We start from the raw sequence: 26,554 nt of genomic DNA, 5'->3' as shown, positions 1-26,554 counted from the left end.
AGAAGATTTAATTATTCAGGATTAATTTGCATGGAGGCAGTTGCTTTTGTTTTGGCTCATCATAATCTTATGCATATTAATTAATTATGCATGTTAATCCATACTGTGAGGATGTTTTGTAGTTAACTTCTTCATTTCATATAAGACAGCACCTTGCATGTATAGCACATGTTCAGAATTATTCGTTTCTCATTTCAGGCCTATGTTGTTGTTTTTAATAAAGCATTTCTTTATTGGTAGATCTCTTATCTTCTTGTATAAAATTTCCAGGTACCAGTTCTTGGAAGTATGTATATGTTTTAAGTTGACATTTAATTATATATTTCTGACTTTTGTTAAACATTGATCAGGAAGACCTTTTAATATCATTTACTTCATTCTCTTAAGTTTCAAAGTAGACAGGTTTTGTTGTGTTTAAATTCCATTATATTGTCCCTCTCTTCCTCCTTAGAATATCTTTCAACACTACATGCGATTCTTAATTTGAACTTCAGCTGCTCTTTATCTCTTGTCAAAATTGAAAATGTCAGAATTTTCGAACTTACTTTTCATTAAATGTAGGAATAAGAAGAAAAAAATTCCACTGATGAATGGTGAAGAAGTTGACATGGATCTTTCTGCAATGGAGTAAGTTACTTAAATTCAAAGATAGAGTATTTTCTGCATTCTCATTTGTTGTGTAGCATACATCTAAAAATATGTAAATGTCCTGAAATTGGTGCTTCTAAAACTTTCAAAAGGCAAAAGAAACTTTATGTTGATAACAGATTGAACATAAAATTATAATTAATCAAACAGAGAAAAGTAAATCTAGCCTGGCCTGGATAAAATTCAGAGGAAATAGCCTTGCTTCCCCGGTGGTCTCTAGAGCAGTGCTTCTCAAGTTGAAGTGCGTGTGCAATACTTGGGGATCTCCTTAGAATTTAGTTTCTGACCCAGCATTCCCATTGAGTGCTGACGGCTTGCGTTTCCAGTGAACTCTCGGATGATACTAGTTCTCTTTGTCTTTGGACAGAGCCTCAGGGCACTTTGAGGCCTCCTGTGTTTGCAAAAAGCAATTTAAATCTCATTCTACATTTTTTGTGGTGATACTTACTGATTGACAGCATTTTATTTTTAAATATAATGTAGCTCAAACTTTATTTTGCCTGTCCATATTGTGCCTGTGTATTTTTTAATGCCTATGTATTTATAAAAATGTAAATATTTATAAAAATAGAAAATATCTGTAATTGTTTACTAACTTGGGTACCAAATATCACTGCTATTTATTACACAGCTTATATAATCTTTTCATATCAAGTGTCTCACCTATATTAAGTATCCAGTAGTATTTGTTGAATTGTATTAATATTTCAAGTGTTATTCTTTTGTTAAAAGAGACTAGTTTTTTAAAAACTGTGTTTGAGACTTTGAGAACTACCTGAGAATAAATTTGTGCTGTGCCTCTGAACTATGATTTCAGGACTTTCTATTTGATAATGATCATCATGAGACTAGCATTTTTAAAAAATATTGAAGGTCAGTGGAACAAGTTAATTTAGTAAATTAATAAGAAGTAACTTTAGTCATAGATTGATTTCTAATAAAGAGTGGCATTTGTAACCATTGTCAAGTGTTAAGCTTTAGGAAATAAAATGAAGAAATTTGGTCCCATTTTCCCTTTGCACACTGTGTAATCACTAATAAAGTCCCCAAATTATTATTTTCAGGTGGAGTTTTTTGTTTCAACAAGATTGATATAAGTTAGACATATTAAATATAATGGGAAAGTTGTCAGTGTGATTTATTTAAAAAAAAAAACAAATACAGTAAAACTCCAGGCAGTTTTGAATACTGCATGGAGAAGGAAATCTGGTTAATAAATGCTGTGTGTTTGTTTTATAAATATTTGAAGTGGGAAAGAGGGAAACGTGCCTGCTCTCTGCTTTCAGTGCCGACTCCCCTCTGCTGTGGATCCGGATCGACCCGGACATGGCGGTGCTGCGGAAGGTGGACTCTGAGCAGGCGGACTTCATGTGGCAGTACCAGCTCCGCTACGAGCGGGACGTGGTCGCGCAGCAGGAGGCCATCTCGGCCCTGGAGAGGTTCCCCACCCCAGCGTCCCGGCTCGCCCTCACGGACGTCCTGGAGCAGGAGCAGTGCTTCTACCGAGTGCGGATGGCCGCCTGCTTCTGCCTCGCAAAGGTGAGGCTACTCGCAGTAGAGCGGGTGGAAAATGGCAGTGCAGTAAAGAAAGAACCCTGAAGAGCACTAGGTGAGATTATTCGCAGTAGAGCGGGAAGAAAACGGCTAGTGCAGTAAAGAAACAACCCTGAAGAGCACTGAGAGTGCTCTGCAGCCGCTCCTTTACTTGGTGGGTTGGTCTTCTTTGCCACATTCTTTTAGCAAGACTGATTTGAAAGAAACATGTTTTGACCTGAAAATAAATCGTGCGTTCAAGTCTTGTGCCTGTCAAACTGAAAGTCAGGTTTTAAAACCAAAGAGAATTTTCCCCATTTTATTGAATTGCCATGCACATTGTTAAAGCAAAGAATGTAAGCAGTTCCTTGGTTTGAAGGATATTTTACCTTATGGTACATGGCATTCATTCATTCATTAATTTATCCCACTGTGGTGGCGATTTCTTGTTGGTTAGAGCTTAGTATTCGGTATAGGGATATAGAGTTTAAAATGATAGATTCTATCATTTAACATTCTACAAAAGTTAATTAATTTATTAAGAAAAGTAAATATTTTTCTTTAGATACAAAAAAAAAAGAAACATGTAACTATAGAACAAATGAAAATCAAAAAGCACTAACAGATATTCGACCAGAAATACTTACTAGGTTCCAGGTCTTTAAAAACATCTTGATGATAAGTTCATTCCCATGTATTGACTGTCTTGCTTTCCTCACTGCTATATCCACTTGTCCAGTATTTCAGCAGATTATAATGATTTATATTTGTTTCACCTTTAATGGTAAATAGTGAGTAGTTAGACTCCTTTATCTACTCAGATATGTAAGGGAAATGTGCTTTTCTTTGATAATCACCTGCTGAGGGTGTAATTTTATTGCTTCTGTAAAGTTCTTGTGATTCTCTCAGGCTAAATCCTTAGCTGCTGCTGCTAAGTCGCTTCAGTCGTGTCCGACTCTGTGTGACCCCATAGACGGCAGCCCACCAGGCTCCCCCGTCCCTGGGATTCTCCAGGCAAGAACACTGGAGTGGGTTGCCATCTCCTTCTTCAATGCATGAAAGCGAAAAGTGAAAGTGAAGTCGCTGAGTCGTGTCCGACTCCTAGCGACCCCATGGACTGCAGCCTACCAGGCTCCTCCATCCATGGGATTTTCTAGGCAAGAGTACTGGAGTGGGGTGCCATTGCCTTCTCCGTAAATCCTTAGCAAATCCGTAAAATTACAGCCTGTGTTATTTAAAGTTAATTGTAATTTCATTCTTTTCAGCTATGGTTTTTATACACACTTAAATTAGGTTTCTTGGTGGCTCAGATGGTAAAGAATCCGCCTGTAATGCAGGAGACCTAGGTTCAGTCCCTGGGTTGGGGTGATGCCCTGGAGAAAGGTAAGGCTACCCACTCCAGTATTCTGGCCTGGAGAATTCCATGGACAGAGGAGCCTGGTGGGCTGCAGTCCATGGGGTCACAAAGAGTCAGACATAGCTGAGCAACTTTCATTTTCAAAGTATCAATAACAGAATGTATTTTCTTTGTAATGTGTTCTTACAGACTTAAGTGGTAGGACTGTATTTGCCTTATTTTTCAGTTAGGGTAGAGTTAAAAGCCTTATTTAAAGTCCATGGTGATGTTTCTACCTGATAAATTTAAAATATTAGAACTCATCTGCCTAAATGGATAAACTTAGAAGTCTTTGCAAAGAAGATTTCTTAAAACATAAAAAGAATGCTCCAATTTAGAGATTAATTAGTAGAAAATAGTTAAACACGTACATAGAATTTTAGGAGGGGGGAGTTTATATATTTTCTTGGCAATGATACTGAGACACTGAAATATGTTAAAGTTTTAAGAATTGAAATCCTTGGGAATGAGTCCAGTATATTGATAACTTTCAGAAAGCTGTTTTATTTATTTAAAAATACATTTGCCGTGGTGACGGAAATTATTCCATTTTCTAATTATTTGCAGATTGCAAATTCAATGGTGAGCACGTGGACAGGACCACCAGCTATGAAGTCGCTCTTTACTAGGATGTTTTGTTGTAAAACTTGTCCAAACATTGTGAAAACAAACAACTTTATGAGCTTTCAAAGTTACTTTCTACAGAAGGTACAGCTTCCCTTCAGGTTTTTTTATAATTATTTTATGCCAATATCAGTATATATTCGTTTACCTTGGGGACTCTCCGAATATTATTTACTTTCTTACAAATTATTTTGTCTTTTTTCTCTTTTTGCTTCTGAAATACTTTCCAAAGTTTTGCTTGTTCTTTGGTTTTATGAACTGTGTGTAAGTGACTCACTGTCCACATTAATACTGAGGTCAGTAGAGATGGGTAGTTCCTGGGGGATGGAGAGGCTTGCGAGTCCTTCTGATGGCTGTCCCTGTCGAGGTCCACGTCAATACTGAGGTCAGTAGAGATGGGTAGTTCCTGGGGGATGGAGAGGTGCGCGACTCCTTCTGATGGCTGTCCCTGTCGAGTGTGGACAGTGTTTCTGGGCCAGAGACAGTGTGGCACACAGCTCCAGGTTAGCCCTGGCTCTGCTGCTCACTAGCAGTTTGCAAGAGGAGAAGTCTTTTAACTCTAAGCCCTGGTTTAGTCAATTGTAAAGTTTATCTTTTTGAGAATTAAATAATATCAAGCATGTGAAGGGTTTTACACTATATTTTTATCACATAGTAAGTTGTTTATAAATGGTAATTTAAAAAGTGGTGGTGTGATGAAGTCACTGTTTTAGGAAGCGGTGTGGGATTGGCGGGGTGGTCAGTGTTTGGGCAACTTGGAAATCACTTGTAAAATATTTTGAGAAACTTAATAATAACGAACGCAGAGATTAGATTAACTAGACTGAACTAGAAGGATTAAAGCTGAAGAGTATGAGAAAAGGGAGACATGTTAAGGATAAAGCAAGGCTGAGAAAGGGCATTTTAGGTTTTATTTTGTGTAGAGGGAGAAAAAGCTTGAGGCATGTTTGGCACAGACAAGAGAACCAGTGGAGGAGAGATGAAATGTTCAAGTGGAAGCAAGTAAATATGAAAAAGACAAGACAGGGCAAATTCTGAAGTTGTTAGAAGTGGGCAGGACATAGTTGGAAGGTTAATGTTAGAAAAGATAAAAACATTCCATTTCCTGAGGCAGGTAGAAACCAGATTAAATGAAATGGTAGGTGTTGAGGGGGCGGTTAAGCAAGTGCAGTTTGTGTGTGGAGGAGGGAAATGTGAAAGGACTGCCCAGCCACGCTGAGACACGCGTTGGGAGTGGAAGTCATGACACAGCTATAGTGCACGTCGTCAGCAGAGCAGACTCAGGAGACCTGCGTTTGAGGAAAGCCAGTGTTGGTGTGATCAAAGAAGTCTGAGGCGTTCTGTTATTTTTAGCAGCTGAGCCGTTTGTAGTCCTTGAACGTGTTGCTCGGCTCTCGGTGTGTTGCTGCTCCATTAGCGTGTGGCCTGGAAGCGAGTTACCTCCCGAGCCTGTCGAGCACGGCCCTCACTGTGCCCATGTTCTCCCACGGGCCGTGGACCAGTGTGCACAGTGAGGGTTGTGACCCGTTAGGCAGGCAGTCATGAAATCAACTTGTAAGCTTTTTGTTTGTGTTTTTAAATAAAACAGTAGGCAGTATCAGAATTAACACATGTAATAAGGGTAGGTACAAGTTGTTTTGGTTTTATTTTTTAGTTTGTATATGTGACTGTGTGTGTGTGTGTGTGTGTGTGTGTGTGTGTGTGTTCACTTGGGATGTAAACATATTTCTTAGTGTGGTTTGCAGTCAAAAAAAATGGAGAAGCCAGTGCTTTCAGACCAGTTCACCTTTCACATAATACTTGTAGTGCCAGAAAAAAGAATGAAGATTCGTGCTTAAATTTAAGTCCTACTTCTGTGAAACAGAATCTTTCCCCCAGTTCTTCCAGCATTGGTAACACCTAGTGCAACACTGACCGTCCTGTTGCTTCTGCGCCTTCGGCCTAGCAGAGGAGCCACGCTGCTTTTTGCCCACCAGTTTAGAGGGTATAGTTACTTTAATCAGAAGAGAGTATGGTCCAGTCTCTCTGTACTGGGGATTGTGATGTCCATTGTCTGTGGTTCTGCCTTGAGTTGGAATAGCTTTGCTCTGCTGTTGTTCTGGTAGAGGTTACCTCTGTGGGTCAGGCTTCCACCTCCTTAGAAAAGTTGTCTATGAAAATTTGAAAAGGGGAAAGTTGGATTTCAGGTAATTTACCGTTTTTCCTTAGGCTGAGAAAGATGGTACTGGAGAGTCTGTGTCTCTTGAGACAAGTAGTTGAATTCTGCTGTCTGCCTGTGCCTCTAGCCACTGTATCTGTGAGCCCTGAAAGTGGTGCTCAGCAAGCAGCTAGCTAAAATAACCCACCGTAGATGGCAGTGGAGTACAGACTGAATAGTGGTCTGTCTAATGCTAAAGCCCACACATCCCTTTTCCTCTGTAAATCACAGAGCTGGATTTGCATGACATGTCCCTCTTCCAGCAGGTGGGCTGCCCAGTGCCTCCAGCTCTGCAGCTCTCCCCTGGGGTTCCTGCTTAGCGTTCTTGCCAGAGTGTTTGAGGCCTGTTCCCATGGGAGGAGTAGGAGCCAGGGGGGCTGGGCGCCTGGACTCCCCCCAGATACTGTGTCAGCCCCAGGGCAACCCTTTTTCAGCGTGCACTGCATTGAATTATAGTGATGAAAATTGAAAACAAGTTTTTTTTTTTTTTTTTTTGTAGACTATGCCAGTTGCAATGGCCTTATTGAGAGATGTTCACAACCTTTGTCCCAAAGAAGTCTTAACATTTATTTTAGACCTAATCAAGTACAATGACAACAGAAAAAATAAGGTACGTTACTTTAATGTTAATAAAACTAGCCAGTGGTATTTTGTTTTCAGAGAAATATTTAGACTGTGAAATCATTGTTGTGTCCATGGGACTTGAAATTTCTAGAGATAGAAACATACAAATATGATTTATTATAATAACCAGATATCTGAAAACCAAGATTAGTTGATTTTTAAATGTTCCTTATACCTGTTATAAGGTGCAGAGAGTAGCACATCAAATTTTGGAAACTCACCTGACATCTATTTTGGTGAAGTCTGACAGCCCAATTTTATTCTTATTCCTTTTTTCTTCTGTCAGAAAACAGTTCCTCTTGGATAACTTGTTCATTGATGAATTTGGCTCGTTTCTTTTTTTTAACCATAATGTGTGTTTTATCCACAGTTTAGTAAATAGCTGTTGAATGCCATGCTTCAAAAGTTATTTCACCTTACTCATTATCATTCTAGCAATCGGCAAGTGTTTTTGAGAATATATGCTGTGCCAGGCAGTGTACCACGTTAAATACAAAAAGAAGGCATGGTGGTTGCCATCTCACATTTCATTTAAAGTAAACATGTATTTGGGACTTACCTGAAGGTCCAGTGGTTAAGACTCCACGGTTCCACTACAGGGGGTGTGGGTTCAGTGCCGGGCTGGGGAACTAAGAACCAACATGCTGCACAGAGCAGCCAGAAACAAACAGAAGAACTGTGGAAGAACTGCTGTATATATGACAGTCTGATTCTGGGCCCTCAAGGTTTCAGCCTAATGAGAAAATCCAGCAAGTCAGCAGCTAGGCCTCTTACTGCTGTAGTGCAGGAATGGAGGAACGGTGGGGCACTATCAGTGCTCTGGTGAGGCATGTGTGCGCAGACTTCTGGAGAGAAGGTGGTTGTCCACAGGAACAATGGAGCTGTAAATGTTCTTGCAGAAAACTTACAAACATTATTTAAGTAATCTCTGAATACAAATGACCCTGCTGATAGAATTAATTTTCTTGCTCCATGTTCAAATTTCTAGGCCAGTACATCTGATTTCCTGAGTTTAAATCAAGTCAGCCGGGATTGCTTTCAATTAAATTAGTCTTCTGGGAATTGACTGGAATATGGATTTAGAAATTTCATTCATTTCAGGGGATAGTTTCCTCCATTTTCTCTGCTTCTTTTGCTACAACTCCTATTGTCTTCTACACCAGCCCTCCAGCTTCCTTGTGCATTCTTTCCTATTTTTTAACTTTTTTGCTCAAAATTTCAAGTTTTTTTTTCCATTTTATATTCCAATTTAATTTTGATTCTGATTGCCTGCATATTTCTTTCTTTTAAACATGTATTATGCTGTTGGAAGGCATATCATTGGTTATTTCTCAGACTGTGTTAATGATAACTTTTGAACTTTTTTCCCTCTACTGGTTTTCGTTTCTTTGCACATTCTTATTTCCTCCAAGCTGCTTTCCCCGCTTTGTTCTGGTCTCTATGTTGATGCTTTCTGCAGATATCTGGTGACCCTTGGTTAGATGTCTTAGTTGAGAGTGGAACACAGAAATAGCTGATTCGAAACTCTGTATCACCAGCACGATTTGTGAACTGCAGTCTTCCTTTTAGACGTATCTGGCTAGATCACTATGAGCGTGCCTTACATGTAGTAAACATTCGTCAACAAGCTAGTGTCTTCAGTTCCATTCTTCAGTCGCTCAGTCGTGTCCGACTCCTTGAGACCCCATGAACCACAGCACGCCAGGCCTCCCTGTCCATCAGCAGCTCCTGGAGTGCACCCAAACCCATGTCCATCGAGTCGGTGATGCCATCCAGCCATCTCATCCTCTGTCGTCCCTTCTCCTGCCCCCAATCCCTCCCAGCATCAGAGTCTTTTCCAATGAGTCAACTCTTCCCATCAGGTGGCCAAAGTACTGGAGTTTCAGCTTCAACATCAGTCCTTCCAGTGAACACCCAGGACTGATCTCCTTCAGAATGGACTGGTTGGATCTCCTTGCAGTCCAAGGGACTTTCAGAGTCTTCTCCAACACCACAGTTAAAGAGCATCAATTCTTCGGCGCTCAGCTTTCTTCACAGTCCAACTCTCACATCCATACATGACCACTGGAAAAACCATAGCCTTGACTAGACAGACCTTTGTTGGCAAAGTAATGTCTCTGCTTTTCAATATGCTATCTAGGTTGGTCATAGCTTTTCTTCCAAAGAGCAAGTGTCTTTTAATTTCATGGCTTCAGTCACCGTCTGCAGTGATTTTGGAGCCCAGAAAAATAAAGTCTGACACTGTTTCCACTGTTTCCCCATCTATTTCCCATGAAGTGATGGGACCGGATGCCATGATCTTAGTTTTCTGAATGCTGAGCTTTAAGCCAACTTTTTCACTCTCCTCTTTCACTTTCATCAAGATGCTCTTTAGCTTCTCTTCACTTTCTGCCATAAGGGTGGTGTCATCTGCATATCTGAGGTGATTAATATTTCTCCCGTCAGTCTTGATTACAGCTTGTGCTTCTTCCAGCCCAGTGTTTCTCATGATGTGCTCTGCATATAAGTTAAATGAGCAGGGTGACAGCACACGGCCTGGACACTCTCCTTCCTGTTGGGCGCAGTCTGTTGCTCCCTGCCCTAGTAGCTAGTGTGTTACTATTAAGTAAGTCTCTCTCACTCTTTTTTCCCATATGTGACTCTACGCCAAAGGACAGTGTTGAATACTTACCTGAAAACTTGCTTGTCTTTGCAGATAAATTATGTTTTTAAAGTTATATTTTATTTCATTCACTTTTGAAAAGAAGTGTAAATTTATCATCGTCTCATAATTGTTTCTTGGCTTAGTTTTCAGATAACTATTATCGTGCAGAGATGATTGATGCCCTTGCCAACTCTGTTACGCCGGCAGTCAGTGTGAATAATGAAGTTCGAACTTTGGATAACTTAAATCCGGATGTGCGGCTCATTCTTGAAGAAATCACTAGGTTTTTGAACATGGAAAAACTTCTTCCAAGTTACAGGCACACCATCACTGTCAGGTATAATGATTTTTCATATTTGCTTCTTAAAGTTACTTGCTTTTATAATTATTAGAGAAATTTATTTTCATAAAAAATAGAGAAGTAAAGTAAAAAAAAAATCTAATATGAGTCTACCATCCATGGGTAAATTATTACTCTTTTGGAGAAAGTCTTCTAAATTTTTTCCTGTGATAACTATATCAATTTTTAATTTTTGACATATATGTATTTTTTATACTCTACTTATGTCATGAACACTTCCTCATGTCATCGGAAGTTATTCATAAGCATCTGCATAAGCTCTTATGCCATTGGGTATAGTTTAAACATCCCTCTATTATTAGGCCTCTTTTAAAATTTTTTGCTTCTCTTGTATTTTTTGTAACATGACTATCAACAGGTTTTATCTGTTTCATTAGGAATTTGCTAAAAACAATTGATGATTTACTGATTCAGCAATATAAAGTCTTAGCTTTCCATATATGTTAGTGAATAAACTATGTTTGTATCACTAAAACTTTTAGAAAGAGTACTTTATTTAAGTTATATTTTATGCTAAATACATTTTTCTGTAGTGTGTTCCTGTTATAAATATAATACCTGAAATTAGATTTCCAAAGTTTTGAAATGTGTTTTCTTTTAATAGAGTTTTTTAGAGTCATTATAAAAGCCAAGTGTTAAAGAATTAAAAAGAGGATTCAGATTACATCAATTTTTCAGTTTATTGTTACAGATTATTTTAAATTCCTAGGAAATAAGTTTAATTCAAAATACTTTAACAAAAGTATTTAACTATAAATCCTATTTTCCTAGTTGTTTGAGAGCCATACGAGTGCTTCAGAAGAACGGACATGTGCCCAGTGATCCATCTCTTTTTAAATCTTACGCAGAATATGGCCACTTTGTGGACATTAGGATAGCAGCTTTGGAAGCGGTGGTTGATTACACTAAAGGTAATGCTTTAGAAATATATGCTTATATCATTTTAGAAAGAATTGTTTACCATTTACTATTTAGTTATTAGCATTTTCATAGTATGTGCATACAGATATCTTGATTTTTAATTAACTCACTGATTTAGAATTTTTGGTAAATATAGAATTCATATAAGAATTTGTAAATGGGAGAAGAGAATAAAATTATAGATAGATACCTTTGGTCTTTCCAAAAAGTCTGTGCATCATTCTGTAACCTTAATGAACATGTTATTTCAAGATATCTTGGAAGAAATTTCTAATTATATAAGAATTCAAGAAAACATTTTGTACTTGTCAGAAGTTTTCTCTGCAAAAGTCGAAGAAGAGCTAACAGTCGGGGACTTCCCGCACGGTCCAGAGGCTGAGACCCCATGCTCCTAGCACAGGAGCCTGGCTTCCATCCCTGCTCAGGAAGCTGGGTCTCACATGCCACAGCGGGGACCCAGCACAGCCAATAAATACATACTGAGGGGGAACAGGTGTGAGTGGGGACTTCAGGAGAGGGGTAAACAAGGCTTCATGAAGCTGGAAAAAAAAAGAAGGAAAAAAGTGAATAAGGGAATATTACATATTCAGAACATTGTCAGAAATACAGAGGGGAAAGTACGTTAAGGAGATAAAATATTAAAAAAAAAAATTGTCATGAAGAATAATAGGTGGAAGAAATAATAGATGTATCCTATTATCCAAGAAATAATAGGATACTTTGAAAGAGTGTAAATGAGACTGACCTAAGCTAGACTCTGATGAAGTTTAAAATTTTAAAATTAAGGAAAAGTCTGTAAATTTCTAACTATTCCTAGAAGCGTCAGAACCCATTTATTGTACAAGGTAAAAAAATAATGTAGCCTATAAATTCTTCAGAGTATGAAGAATTCGAAAGACAGCACAGGCCAACATGATGTTTAGGGGAAATTACGATCTAAGATTCTCTGCTTTGCTAAATTGTTGTTCATGTATCCTTGAAGACCTAGAAGACCATATCCTATATGTAATATTTTTAAAAACAAAATTCCTGGTCTTATTCAGTGGTCCCCATCCATGCTTTCAGTGCAGGGGGCACAGGTTTGACCCCTGGCTGGGGAAGTTCTGCATACCATGGAGTGCTGAAAAAATTTTTTCCCAAGATAATTTTCAGCTGATCTGGAGGTGAACCAAAATAATAACTCAAGATTGATGAAAGTGTCATATGAAATTCCCAGTGAAATGCCAGGCATCTGTTCCTATAAACTAAAGAGCTAAGCTTAAATACTTGTTAACATGTAAAATTTAATGCAAATTTCAAAACATAGTCTTAAAAAATAATATGCAAATATAAGAAATGTATAAATCTAAAGTTCCAGATTATACTAAAATGTGGGGAATGAAGAAATTATGGTAATTTCTTATCTAACTGTGTAAAGAGAGGATTGCTTAAATTTTACATATTAAGTAGAAGAAAATATACGCAAATCCTTACATTTTTGTGTAAATTTCAGTAGGAATACTGCTTCTCAAAAGAAATTATAACAGGGTAAGGCAGAAAGTGAAGAGGAGCTAAAAAGCCTCTTGATGAAAGTGAAAGAGGAGAGTGAAAAAGTTGGCTTAAAGCTCAACATTCAGAAAACCAAGATCATGGCATCTGGTCCCATCACTTCATGGGAAATAGATGGGGAAACAGTGGAAACAGTGTCAGACTTTATTTTGGGGGGCTCCAGAATCACTGCAGATGGTGATTGCAGCCATGAAATTAAAAGATGCTTACTCCTTGGAAGGAAAGTTATGACCAACCTAGATAGCATATTGAAAAGCAGAGACATTACTTTGCCAACAAAGGTCTGTCTAGTCAAGGCTATGGTTTTTCCTATGGTTGTGTATGGATGTGAGAGTTGGACTGTGAAGAAAGCTGAGCACCGAAGAATTGATGCTTTTGAACTGTGGTGTTGGAGAAGACTCTTCAGAGTCCCTTGGACTGCAAGGAGATCCAACCAGTCCATCCTAAAGGAGATCAGCCCTGGGATTTCTTTGGAAGGAATGATGCTAAAGCTGAAACTCCAGTACTTTGGCCACCTCATGCGAAGAGTTGACTCATTGGAAAAGACTCTGATGCTGGGAGGGATTGGGGGCATGAGGAGAAGGGGACCTCAGAGGATGAGATGGTTGGATGGCATCACTGACTCGATGGACGTGAGTTTGAGTGAACTCTGGGAGTTGGTGATGGACAGGGAGGCCTGGCGTGCTGCAAGTCATTGGGTCACAAAGAGAGGAAAAGAATGGAAAATATTAGAAATTAAATCCTGAAAATAAAGGTTTTCAAATCATAAATATAATACTTTTTTAAAAGGTAAATGGAAATAGTGAATTTTGTTAAAGTTAATCATAGTACTGGTTTTTATAGCTGTTTTTTATGTTGTACTGAAAAGTTAAGGCTGCTCTTAAATAAACCACTTGGGCAGCAGCGGTTCACTGTGTGATTCAACTGAGACACCGTTGAATAGCAAACCTCTGTAATTTGATCTGAGCATCTAGAAACACACTTCTATTTAAACACATTTCCATTTAGAGTTATTCATCTCTGATTTAGGGCTCTAATAAATTACACTTTTGTCTTATGTTGTATTCGCCATTGATTTGAACCTAAGTGGAAAATACACGGTTGGTCCTGTTTTTGATGCTTTGACTGCATAGATGGCACAGCTGTAGATGGCACAGATGCAAGTTGTAAAACTTGCAAAGTAGCCTCTTGCATTAAAAATGTAAGAAATTGCCTACATCCTTCATTTCTGATCAGAGACCTGGCTGAGACAGAGCCCTACATAGTGAGTGTGAGCTCCTTGCTTGTCACGTGTTTAATGTGTGGTAATTACCACAAGTACGTTTCCTTGTTTTTGTTTTCAGTGGACAGGAGTTATGAAGAATTGCAGTGGCTACTTACCATGGTTCAGAATGACCCTGTACCCTATGTAAGGTTAGTGTTTTTGTGCTATAATATTTTGTTTTTATAAATCATGAAGTAAGTAATTTCAGAAAATTATACATGGAGTTAAGTCTTAGTTTTTGAAAATATAGGAGTACCTTATCCAGGTACTCATGCCGTTTATTTGGTTTGCCTTTGGAAAGATACTTTAAAAGATATATTAATTCCCTGAATTTTACACATGATTTCTATTGTAATTTAAAGAAAAGCTTATGTAACCCTTTTTAGTACACATGGGAAAATCCCTTATGTATCAAAAAAATCATAAAACCTCTTTATCAATTGATACACTGTATTTTGAAAGTAAATAAGAACAGTGTTTTGTTGTGTCCCATTTGTTCCATTTCTTGCTCATATAAAATCCTAATTTTTAATAAATGGATTTAGGATCAAAAAATGTAACACAACATTGTTAAAAATTTAGAAAATAAGGGAAATTAAAATTCCAGTCCTGACTTAGTAACTATTTTCATTTTTGTATTCTCTTCATTTTGTTCATTTCTGCTGCTTGCTTTTGCAAAGTAGGATACTTATAGTGTATTTAAGCAGGATTAAAACTTTTTACTATATCTGTTTTCCTTTCTTTATACCTAATAAGACTCAAATTTGTGTTCATTTGTTGTAATAATTCAGTTTCATAAAATGAAATTTGAAAGCTGGAAAATAATTTAGATTTTAGCCATTCCAACTGGAAACAAGAACATAGATCCAGAAGTGTTGTCTTGCTCAAGTTTGCACATCACTTGGCAGGTATTTTCTTCTGAAAAGGCAGACAGATCCACTCTGCCTTTTAACCTCACTGGAGCGCGTCTCGCTGTGAGGCACACGTAGGTGATCTCAGCTCCTAATGGGAAACCTTTGAGCAGCAGTTGTTTTTCAGGTTAGTTGTAGCAGGTTCCTGGTTAAGCCACCTTGTGTATTTCAGTGTTTTAAGCAATGGTTATTAAAAAATATTCTTTGTGCAGTTTTGCTGTTTTTATTTCATGGTTCTTAATTTGTGATCTGAATTTTATTATAAATAATTTGTCCTTGGATTGATATATATATGAAGGACCAGGTTGATGTGGACAAAAATCTCATAATCACCCGTTCTGAAGTGCATGTTTACATGAAAGAGAGTCGGCAGGAAGCCAGCCTCGTCTGTTTTCTGGTAGAGCTCATGCATTTGAAAGTTTATAAGATGCTGCTGATGGCAAGTAGGACAGAAATTATAAATGTAGCTTGTCATGTGTTCATTTATGTTTTCAAGTCACATCAAGAACTAACATTAAGGCACATACTTCTGAGATCTCAAAACTGCGTTTTGAAGACCATTTTATATAATATTTGAAGTTGTATTTCTAAATTAGATACTATACAGTCTGATTGCTTTTGAAATGTTGTGGAGCTCATGATATTCAAGTTTCAAGAACATTTATTTATACTGTGAACTGAAAATCTATTTAAAGATACATTCGTGATTGTATTTGGCATGTTTACTTCATAATTGGTACGGTTTATTTATATCACCAATAGGGAACCTCTTAGGCTTTACTTCATATCATCCAGCTCATAGTTACAGTTAAAAAAGGTCAGCACGTCTTTAAAAAGCTTTAATAGCAGTGAATGATTACAGGATAGGAGTGTTACCACATTAATGGCATTGTATGTGTGTTATTTGGTGTCTTGGGACATCAGTCGCTATATTTTTTGTGGGTTTCCCCCCCTCTGGTTTTTATACTTTGAATAGAAACTTCGTCCTTTTCTCTGTCATCGTTACCTTCTCTTTCCTCCCTCCCTTCCTCTCTGTCTCTGTTGAGGTATAATTGACAGTTTCAGGCACATAGCATATTGATTCTCTATTTGTATAGTTTGAAAAATGATCACCATCATAAGTTTGGTTAACATCCATTACCATACATAATTACAAGTATTTTTTCTTATAGGAACTTTCAAGATCTGTTCTCTTAGCATCTTTCAAATATGCAACACAGTTGTTACTAACTGTAGTCACCACGTTATCCCCTCATGACTTACTGTATAAGATGAGCGGGGATTTGTACCCCTTGATCCCGTCCACCTGTGTCACCCACCCCCACCCCTGCCTCTGACAGCCTCCGATCTGTTCTAGTATTTACACTCCCGGAGTACCCAGCATATAGAACTGCTGTGTTCTGCTGTTAACGGGATGGGATTCTTAGTCTTAAAGATAGGCAAACATTTCTATTTCTGCTGTTTCTGTCTCTCTTAACATCAGTGACATTCATCTCTCCTGCCTCAAATACAGCATTTTATTTTTATGGCTTTTGGTTGATTTTTAAACTCCAAATAGTAAAATGGCCTTTAATAAGAACTGATTCTTTTAAAAAGTACAGATTTTTAAAATTTCTCTCTTTTAACATTAAAAATTCTTTGTTATTATATATATCAGGATTACTGATTTAGATAGATCACTAGAGTTAGATAAAGCTCTGCAGAATTTGGGGGCTGAAACCTTAAAATTTGGAGGAAAAGAAACTAACTACGTGTAATTACCCCTTTATGCTTTAGAGCTACGTTGAACATCATCTCTATAAGGTACTTTCTTGAGTCCCTGCTCCAGGTTAGGTTCAAGTAATAATTGTCCATAAAATCCTACAGTTGTTCCTTTACCCAGGTATATACACACTACCCATGTATATAAATATTAATTTATAGTTTAAATTTTTTAGCCTGTGTCTCCCCCATGGGAACATAAATTTTAAAAAGACAGAGACTGTTGTCTTTTGCCACTGCATCATAGCGTTTAGTATGACGCCTGTATATGGTTAATCACATGTGTGTTAAGCAGGTGGTGGTCATGTGTATTACATGTATTGTACTTTCCCCTTCTAATCATATATATGTTTGACTTAATTCATATGTTAAAGAAAAGTGATTTTATCTCTGTAGTGACAACTGTATGTAGAAAAAAACTTCAAGCTGTTGAATAATTTTTAAATGTTTGTGAAAGTTCTTAGTCTAAGAAGAGAGGTGATAAAATAAGATGGAGAAATTTGAGATAGTTTTCAAATGTTTTTATTTCACAGTTAGCAAAAATTTGATTTTTCTTTATCTTTCAGACATAAAATTCTAAATATGTTGACTAAAAACCCACCCTTTACTAAGAGCATGGAGTCTCCCTTATGCAATGAAGCATTGGTAGATCAACTTTGGAAACTTATGAATTCTGGTAAGAGAGCAGTGGCTTTTAAAAAAGCTTTTTATTATTGGAGTTTTTTCATTTTATTTTTTTTAAGGAGACTGCTTACTGTACTTACCTTCACAGTGGTGGCTGCAGTAACATGTGCTCAGGGCATAGCCACACACTTTGCCCCACAGGGTAGTTGAGGAAACAGAAATACTAATTTAGTGAGAGTGTCTCAGATGTTTAAAGATCTGTAAACATGAACTTGCACAGTCTTACTGTTATGTTTATTTCAGAAGGTCACAGAGGGTGGAAAAATAAGTCTTCTTTCTCTTTTCGGTAGTCCTCCTGGTGGCCTTTCCCAGAGGTAACCAATTCCTCGCGTACCCTTTTCAGGGCAGTATACAGTGTTAGCTTTCTACACCGTAGAGACCATGGCATCTCATCGTCACAGTTTTAATTTACATTATCTGAGTGCAGTCAGGAGGCGGTCAGTGCTCCCAGGCATGAGCTCTGGAACCAGTTTGCTGAGGATTAAACCTCAGCTGAATGACTTGCTCTCAGTGTGACTTGTCTAAGCCCATGAATTTCTCATTTTAAAATAGAGGTACTTCTGCAAACTGAAAATTAAATGAGTTATTATTTGTAAAATGCAGTAACTAGTTCATATTAAGTGCTTGAAAGGTTGTTACGCTAACATACTAATTATACTATGTTGAGTACTTCTCATATATGTGAGCTATCTAGTTTCTGTTTTGTAAAGTGTTCATATTCTTTGACATTTTTGTTTAATTGAATCACTGATCTTTTCCTGTAGGATTGTAACTGTAATATATATGTAAAGAAAATTTGCTTTATGTCTCCGATATGTTGAAATTGTAATATTGGTTTTGATTTAAAATTCAATCTAAAGCTAGACTGAAAGTGTTTGGCTTAGAGAGAAGTTGCTACAGATAGATGGTGAGGGAGCAGTGGGTATTTATTTTAATAAATATGTTGCTTTACCTTGTCTCTAAAGTATTGGAAGATAACTTGCTTGCCTATCTCATTAGTGACTACTTCATGAACTTGTAAAGGATCATTCAGCAGTTAAAATGTGACATGACAACCCCCTCCAGTACTCTTCCTTGGAAAATCCCATGGGTGGAGGAGCCTGGTGGGTTGCAGTCCATGGGGTCGTGAAGAGTAGGACACGACTGAGCAACTTCACTTTCACTTTTCACTTTCATGCACTGGAGAAGGAAATGGCAACCCAGTCCAATGTTCTTGCCTGGAGAATCCCAGGGACGGGGGAGCTTGGTGGGCTGCCGTCTATGGGGTTGTACAGAGTCGGGCACGACTGAAGCGGCTTAGCAGCAGCATGTGACATAAACTGTACTGTGTTGAGTATATTCTTAGCAAGAATGCATGATTCCATGATTGTGAGGGAGTGCAACTTGACAGACAGTCATAATGAAGTACGAAGAAGTCACATATTCACATATTACTTCTTAGGGAAGGTTTCATGGGCAAAATAAATGTGTGTTTAAGATTAATGGGGCAATCTCTATTAAAACGTTTGAACTCCATTGGAAGATGGTGGTTATACAAATTCAAGCTCTGATTGATGTTTAGTATTTATTTTTGCTAGTGTTCAGAATAAAGTACAGTTACTGCTTTGGTTTGGAATTCTCTGTGCTAATAATCTAAACAGAACAGATCAGTGAAGCCATCGGCATAGACAGTTTTTTGCTCTTGTTCTTCAGATGTGTAAATAAAGGGTACAGAACAGTATGAACAGTGGGAATGGCTCAGACAACTGAGAAGGTTTTTTGTTTTTTTCTTTTTAATGTTTTTGGAGAACATTGGACATTAGACAGGGAAGACTGATGAGAGGATTGCCTAGAGAATTCTGAAGACTTGTTATTTAATCTGCCAGCTACCCCTCCCAACTCAAATCACTTAAATGGCAAGGAACACTCATGTATCCCTCCCCCGTGATGCTTCCCTCAGGTAGCAGCTGCCCTTGGATTATCATTTGCAGTTATGCTTTGGGACCCGCCCTGCCGGCCTGAGCCAGAGAGGCAGTGCTCAGGCGGATGGTCTCTGCTCAAATCAGAAAGTATCTGAAGACAAATCCCTCAGATCACAAATCTGATCTTAGAAAAGATCATTCCTTCATTTTCTGAGGTGATTGCTTTTAACGCTGATCAAGGCACCGTTTTCAGGACGTTTTTCTTTTCCTTGGTCGTGCTTATAAAATCTTGATTCCCTGACAAGGGATTGAGCCCATGAACCCTGCAGTGGAAGCTTAGAGTCCTAACACTGGACCGCCAGGGAAGTCCCGAGGATATTTTTCAGTAAACTCGTCATTTTAATGACAGAAGCCTAGAAATGTGTACAGTTAGGCTCCACGAGCATGACTATCCTGTGGTCAGTCTGCTCTTCCCATCCATCCTTTCTGACTCTGCCACTTAATGCCACTGTAAAGTGACAGCCATTTTAAGATTTTATTCCATGGTTTTAAAATACAATGTTCTCATTTTTTTCCTGTTTTATAATTTTAACAGAAGCACTGCTTATTTTTTAACTCCATCCTATCAGCCTTAAGTTGTAATATTTATAACTCAGATTTTTGAGGAGGGGAAACAGTCAAGGTCCCCCCATAAGAATAGAGCAGTGCTGCCTCCTCCATCCAGATTGAAGGCCCTGAAGCGTTACCGACCCAGACCCAAAGCCACACGGAAACACACAGGAGCGGCGTGCCTGCTCTAGGGGCTGGGGACTCTCAGCAGCCTTCATGCCCCGTGCCGTCTCGTGGTCCTCAGCTGACCCTCAGGAACAGGATGCCCCGGCTCACCAGAATATACATTTCCCACCTGCTTTTTAAAACTGAGATAATGTTTCTTTAAAAAAAACTTTTTAAGAGTTCATACTCCGTTTCATGACTGGTTTCGACGTCGTCTACAGTGTATAAAGATTCCAGAATCGTTATTTGCAGTTGACGTAATTGGGCAACACTCCCCTCCAAGCTTTAGCCTTATTCCAGTCGTAAGTGCGCCCTAAGCCGTTCTGGTTTCCTTACTGACAGAACGTCTGAGGTGGACGTCTTTTCCTGCTCTACCCCGAGTGGCAGACACGGAGGGCTCGCTGTTTCGGCAGCCTTCATTCTGTTCTTCAGAGGGCTGATTTCCTACAGCCTCTGTGATGAAGGTCCAGGAATCCGATCCCTGTCCTCTGTGGAACCTTTCCATGTGTGAAAAGCATGGAGGAGGACAGTAATGAGGGCCCCCAAAACATGGGGCAATTTCAGTCCAGTAAAGTGTCCAGGTATGGATATTCCAGAGAAAGAAATGGATTTCCAGTGTAAAATCCTTACCTTCTCTCTGTACTGTTCCCATTTCTGGTTTCTCTCATGCTTCTCAGAGCTCTTGAGCAGTATTGTGCATCTGCTGTTACCTTACCACATGGTAGCAAAATCGAAGATGTCTCAAGTAAGACTGACAGTTGTTTCCTGATGTGCAAAGTGCCTAATACAGAGGAGTATATATATTATGAGCTGTGTAAAATTGTGACTCCTCTGACGATTGATACACACCCATGTTAATGTAATAGTTACTTACGTGTTATGGTTGCTGTTCAGTTGCTAAATCATGTCTGACTCTTCTGCCATCTCACAGACTGTAGCCCGCCAGGCTCCTCTTTCCATGGGATTTTCCTGGCAGGAATACTGCAGTGGGTTGCCATTTCCTTCTCCAGAGGATCTTCCTGACCCAGGGTCTGTTAGAGTATATCTCATGAAAATCATGACTTGATTGCAATTTATTTACTTATTCTAATATTTGTTGTTGAAAACCACAAAACTTAAAATTATTAACTGCCATGAATTTACTGTAGCAATGTCTTTCCTTTTCCTCTTTTTTAAAACATTGTGGTACTCTTCTGAAACCCTCGTTCTTGGCCAAAATTATTTATGTGGTTTATTTTTCTTGTCTAGAAGAATATTTCTTCTCAGCTGTTTTGAATTCTCTAGGTCATTTTAAATTCTGGCTAGAAACCATAGTCATTATCTGACCCTAGGTGGTAATCTCATCCTGGCAGCTCTGTGTGGTGGCAGTGCCCACCTGGAATGCCCCACTGGGACTGAAAGGCGAGCGGGAGGAGTTCTGGCGTTCCCGGGCTCTGGTCCGCCATTGTTGTGGGGTGAGGTATACTCTGAGACCACAACCCCGATTTCAGAGGTGGAAACACGGATACTCATCAGAGAAGCTGAGAAGTCTCTCAGCCGCCTTAGACTGAGTTTCTGCAGATGCAGCTTTCCTCTGGCCAATACAAGTTACCATCTCTGTTACCAGCCTGTAGCCATCTCTGCTGTTTGCTGGTTTGTTTGTTTTTTTTAACACGTTCCTAGTAGAACAGCACAAATATGTAGGTATTGAACAGACACTTCTACAATAAATCTGAGATTAGACTTGTGTTGTTTCAAATAGTCGTAGGGTTTCTTACCATATTTAAAATCTGAAAGTAGTAAATTTGAGCATTAGAATTTGTTTCCAGTGTAGGGTTCAGTGGGGTTCATGAAGGTTCTTGGTGTACCATCTTCCTAACATGCTATTAAAGAAGAAAATCGGACAAGGTGAACAGAGAATGAATGAATGTGGACCAGTTCTGACTCTTTGCGACCCCGTGGACTGTAGCCCACCAGGCTCCTCTGTCCATGGAATTCTCCAGCCAGAATACTGGAGTGGGTTGCCATTCCTTTCTCCAGGGGATCTTCCCAACCCAGTGATCAAACGCAGGTCTCCTGAATTGCAGGCAGATTCTTTATCATCTGAGCCACCAGAAAAGCCCAGTATAAGTCTAATACTCCAAAAATAGTATTTTTTTTTTCTGGCTTTAAATCTTCCTTTTAATTCCTCCTCCTTGGTTAACTGCTCCACGTTCATTCATTTCCTGTTCACCTTGTCTGATTTTCATCTTTAATAGCATGTTAGGAAGATGGTACACCAAGAGCCTCATGAATGCTACTCCTGGAAACAAATTCTAATGCTCAAATTTATTACTTTCAGATTTTAAATATAGTAGGTGTCTAATTTTTATTTCGTAGGAGAATGAAAGAATTAGATTTTTTTCAGTTGTAAAATTCAGTATTTCCTTAGAACATTTATGGTTTCTGTGACTGTGTAGGTACCTGGTGTTAAGGTAGGAAGCATCTTTACAGTAGAGGGCTTGCCACTGGGGCCTAGGGCAGTAGGCAACTCCTTTGAGGCATCATAACCCTCTGTTCCCTTCCGTTTGTACAGGTTCTGGACATCTACACGTGTGGATAGATGTGCACGCTGACCTTTTGTTATTGCTGTTGTTTGTTTCCTAGGCACTTCACACGACTGGAGGTTGCGGTGTGGCGCTGTGGACTTGTACTTCACGCTTTTTGGCCTCAGTAGACCTTCCTGCTTACCCTTGCCAGAACTTGGCTTGGTCCTTAATTTGAAAGAGAAAAAAGCTGTCTTGAATCCAACCATCATTCCAGAGGCCATAGCAGGCAACCAAGAAGCTGCGGTGAATCCAAGTAGTCACACACAGCTAGTTGGATTTCAGAACCCTGTAAGAATCACATGTGATACGGAAAAAGTATCAATAGTTTTATTATTTAGAGCTCCAAAGAAGAGAATTGTTTCTTTAGAACTAGAGGATTTTAGAGCCACTAACAGCTTCTCGCACCATTTTAAAAAGTGCTGGCTGACACTGTCTCAGCACTTGACAGTCTCTAAAGAGCTGCTGACAGCTGCCTACGGCAGCACAGCAGGTGCTGTGATGCCAGTCCACCCACTGCTCATGATGACAGTGACTTTCTGTGCTGGAGCCTAAAGTGTCTCCTTTGAGTAGTAGAAAATTGAACATTTAACCAATTACATATTAACCGAACTTGTCTGTACACAGGACCTTGACTTTTCTCTTTTTTTTGCTACTTTGCATTAATAGCGTCATTCTAAACATTTGAGAAGTGCCTGATGACTGCTTATTGAATCATTAGTAAATAAGTAGATAATATGAATGGTCCAGTGAACATGTAATCTGCTGATTGGGGGAGGAGAAATGCATTATGTTTTTTTTTAGTTTATGTATATGTATATGTGTTTGCTTTTACAAAAACTTTTATTTCCAACTATGCATTATGAAATTATGAGACTTTATTGTAGAAAGACCTTCAGGATCCATATCAATTATTTTACTGTAATTTAAAGAAAGTTTTCCAGAAGCCTCTTGCTCATTGGTGACACAATGTCCCCAGTGCTTCAAGCTTCATTTTTCACCAATATTTAGACCAGATTACTTGCCTGGCAATACCCTACTGGTGTTTTGACACTTTAAAACGTGAATTTCTCTTTATGCTAGTTAGTAATAGTCATTTAAAAGAAGTTATTCACCTAGATTTTCTGAAATATAATCATACTTATTTTTGTAAATTTAAAATGTATCCTAGAGTTCAGGTTATGTAAAGTAACACAAATCTTTTCATAGAAAAAAAAAAAGTCTCGTTAAAGAGCTCTTTTGTATCTGACTATAAGCCAGTGGAAATGAATGTTTCTAATTCTTGTCCATGTATGTTGATTTATCCACTTTCATACTTGGAGTCTTCCAGATAAGAGGGGAAAATAACACCAAAATGTGTATGCTCTGGGGAAAGTTTAAAAGTTCCCTTTCATACCTCCCTTCTCCTCCCAGAAAGACCAGCAGACGGGGAGGGGAGGTTCGTTTCTAGCCCGTTGCTGACAACTTTCAGGCACTGGGCGTGTGCTAATCTGCATGGTTGCTGTAGGTCTTAGTTTTCAGCTATAACATGAGCTACTTGTCTTCAGGAATCTAATTTTAATCTTGAATATTGCCACAGGAAGATGATCACCTTGCCAAGGAAGCCTCATGTAATATGTCAGCTCATCAGCAGGGAGTGAAGAGGAAGGCTGACACACCACTGGGGTCCCCACTAGAGCCTGGTCAAATACTGGAGAAGAATGAGGATAGCAGTAAAGTCAAACTCAAAATCAGAGTAAGACATACAGGCTACACCTGTATGAGCAGCGTAGGGCGCTCACCTTCTTGTACACCCTTGTGACTACTCGCAGTGGTTTTGCCTTCGCAGGAACAGGTGGGACAGCCTAAATCGTAAAAGAACTCAAGTGTCCGTCTAAGACACTGCAGCCGATGGTCAGACTTCTGTTGCCACACGCGTCTTCTCTGTCTGGGGGAGGAGCTCTGTGTGCACAGCCTGCGCAGCTCGCTGCTTCTCGCCACGGCGCAGGGCAGACCTCAGCCGTTCGTGCACGTCCAGTCGTCCCCAGTCAGCTTCTGTGGAGGCTGGGCTGCGTCATCTTCTCTTTCTCTTAATGCTTTCTGGGAAGGAGACCACTTTTCCTTTTAAATGTTTTGGGGCTATATCCTGCGGCTTTTCTGCTGCCTCTCCTGAGAGCAGAAATCCAGACATAAAGTGAAACAATGGCTCCTTTCCTCCTTTGTTTTGTTTGTGTTGTAGTTTTCAAGTTCTCAAGACGAGGAAGAGATTGATATGGATACTGTTCATGATAGCCAGGCATTCATCTCCCATCATTTAAACATGCTGGAAAGGCCGTCAACTCCAGGTAAGATGGTACACTGCGCTCACTGGGCTGGTGGAGCGGCCGCGTGACACCACTGTGGAGGTGTGCTGCCTTATTGTCGAGAGTAGCTGCACAGCTCAGAGGCGGCCAGGATGAAATACAGGCTAAAATACAGTGTAAAATACAGGCTGTACCAGCTGCCTTATTGTCGAGAGTAGCTGCACAGTTCAGAGGCAGCCAGGATAAAATACAGGGCTGTACCAGATAACACATAGCAGCAAAGGGATGCGATTGTTTCAAGTATTTCTTTTGATTTTCTACTTTGTTTTGGTTCTTTTTAAATATTTGGCTTACTTCTAGATTTGTTTTTTCAAAAATCCATTCATCAGATTCCTTCCAGTAGCTTTAATTTCTGTTTTTTGTTTCTTTGTTTTTTGAGGTTTAGACTTAACCTCAAAATAAAATAAGAGATCAATTTTTTTTTAATAATGTGACTGTAATTATATATAAAACTTCTTGACTACAACTAATGCAGCCCGTAACACAACTACTTTATTTTCTTGACTGCTTGTTCCATGTAACATGTCATATTATATTTTTGCATACATCTCTCAAACATCACAATCTTTTCTATGGAAAACATTACCTGAGGCAGTACCGAGCTGATACGCTCTAATTTACCTGTTATTTCCCTGTGGGCAGCCATTTGTTTCAGACTTTAATTTTATGCAAGTGATTCTCTCTGAGTGTCTTCATACAGAAGTTTCTGTTTCTTTTTTTGTCAAATTATGCTTAGGATAAATCCCTTAAAATATATTTTTGGTAAAAAGATGAATTTTAGCTTTATTGTAAGGTGCTTGTCTTTAGAAGATTTTCGTGCTCTTGGTGTTATTGCCATAATGCTTTTTGAAGAGATTACATGTAGTTCATGTCATCAACATTTCTAAGTTTTCAGAAATAAAGCTTTGTGTAACTTGCTTGTAGTTGTGAAGTACAGTAAGTAATAAAGCCGGCCTTGGTGAGCCCGCCACCCCCCATTAACCTGTGTGGCGTTCTCCATTCTGTGGCCGTTCTCTCTGTGCTTCTCTCCTGATTCTGTTCACCTTCTTTGCATTGCGAGTAAGTAAATGGTATCTCAGCTGTTTTTCCTTCAACATTCTGTTGCTTTTCTGTACAGTGTACCACACAGATATATGATCTATATGTTTACTTTGCCTAGTTTTTGGATTACGTGAAAACTGTGTGATACTCAACATGACTTAGCTTTTTTTCACTCAATGTTATGCTGCTGAAACTCACCCATATTGATACATAAAGATGTAATTCATCAATATTTATCACCATGCTCTGTACTTCATATACTGTTTTATTGTCATTGTGATAAAGGATACTTAACTATAATTACCATTTTAAATGATTATTAATTATTATCATTATAATTCAAGTTTATGATATATTTCTTTATAAATATGACTGTTTTTCTTTTTTTGGTACTATTCCTGTTTGTTTTTTTAACTGGAAAATCCTATTTATACTTCATGCTCGATGTGGTTATCTTTTATGATCTTTGTGTTTGAATGGCTTTTTTTAAAACATGTTATATTTGTACAACTCTCCCTTACCCACCTTGGTTGCGTTTTGTTTGGTTTTTTGTTTAGTTTTGTTTGTAAGACCTTTTTTACTATCTAGTAAAATCTGGGATGAACTAGTAGAATTTGAGAATTGGCATCAAAAAGAATATGAACCTAATTATATTTGAAAACGGAAAGATCATGAATTCTTTGGCTTTCATAACCATAAGCAGCCTTAACAATTATTTTTCTATTCTGTCCATTTTATGGATAAGTAAATTTAACCAGAGATATATTAAATAATTTGCCCTCAATGACATACCCAGGTAATAGCCAACTCAGTGCT

The 26,554-nt window shown here is 38.6% G+C and overlaps 1 protein-coding gene across 7 annotated transcripts in view; it reads left to right on the top strand.

Moving 5' to 3' along the window:
- TAF2 (TATA-box binding protein associated factor 2) overlaps positions 1 to 26,554 on the top strand; it is an 89,008-nt gene that overhangs the window by 42,263 nt on the left and 20,191 nt on the right. For 5 of the 7 annotated variants that reach the window (XM_061439518.1, XM_061439517.1, XM_061439524.1 and 2 more), the window contains 11 exons: positions 562 to 627; positions 1,935 to 2,187; positions 4,145 to 4,285; positions 6,898 to 7,008; positions 9,810 to 10,003; positions 10,799 to 10,938; positions 13,840 to 13,909; positions 16,999 to 17,108; positions 22,417 to 22,646; positions 23,935 to 24,090; positions 24,574 to 24,679. In XM_061439518.1, the coding sequence (XP_061295502.1) occupies positions 562 to 627; positions 1,935 to 2,187; positions 4,145 to 4,285; positions 6,898 to 7,008; positions 9,810 to 10,003; positions 10,799 to 10,938; positions 13,840 to 13,909; positions 16,999 to 17,108; positions 22,417 to 22,646; positions 23,935 to 24,090; positions 24,574 to 24,679 (1,577 nt within the window). The remainder of the gene's footprint in view (positions 1 to 561; positions 628 to 1,934; positions 2,188 to 4,144; positions 4,286 to 6,897; positions 7,009 to 9,809; positions 10,004 to 10,798; positions 10,939 to 13,839; positions 13,910 to 16,998; positions 17,109 to 22,416; positions 22,647 to 23,934; positions 24,091 to 24,573; positions 24,680 to 26,554) is intronic. The other 2 variants (XM_061439520.1, XM_061439519.1) reach the window with 1 other exon arrangement.

Source organism: Bos javanicus, chromosome 14, assembly GCF_032452875.1.
Source record: "Bos javanicus breed banteng chromosome 14, ARS-OSU_banteng_1.0, whole genome shotgun sequence".
NCBI classification, from domain to species: Eukaryota; Metazoa; Chordata; class Mammalia; order Artiodactyla; family Bovidae; genus Bos; species Bos javanicus.
The sequence above is the reverse complement of the archived record's forward strand: the minus strand, read 5'-3'. Positions and strand labels throughout refer to the sequence as shown.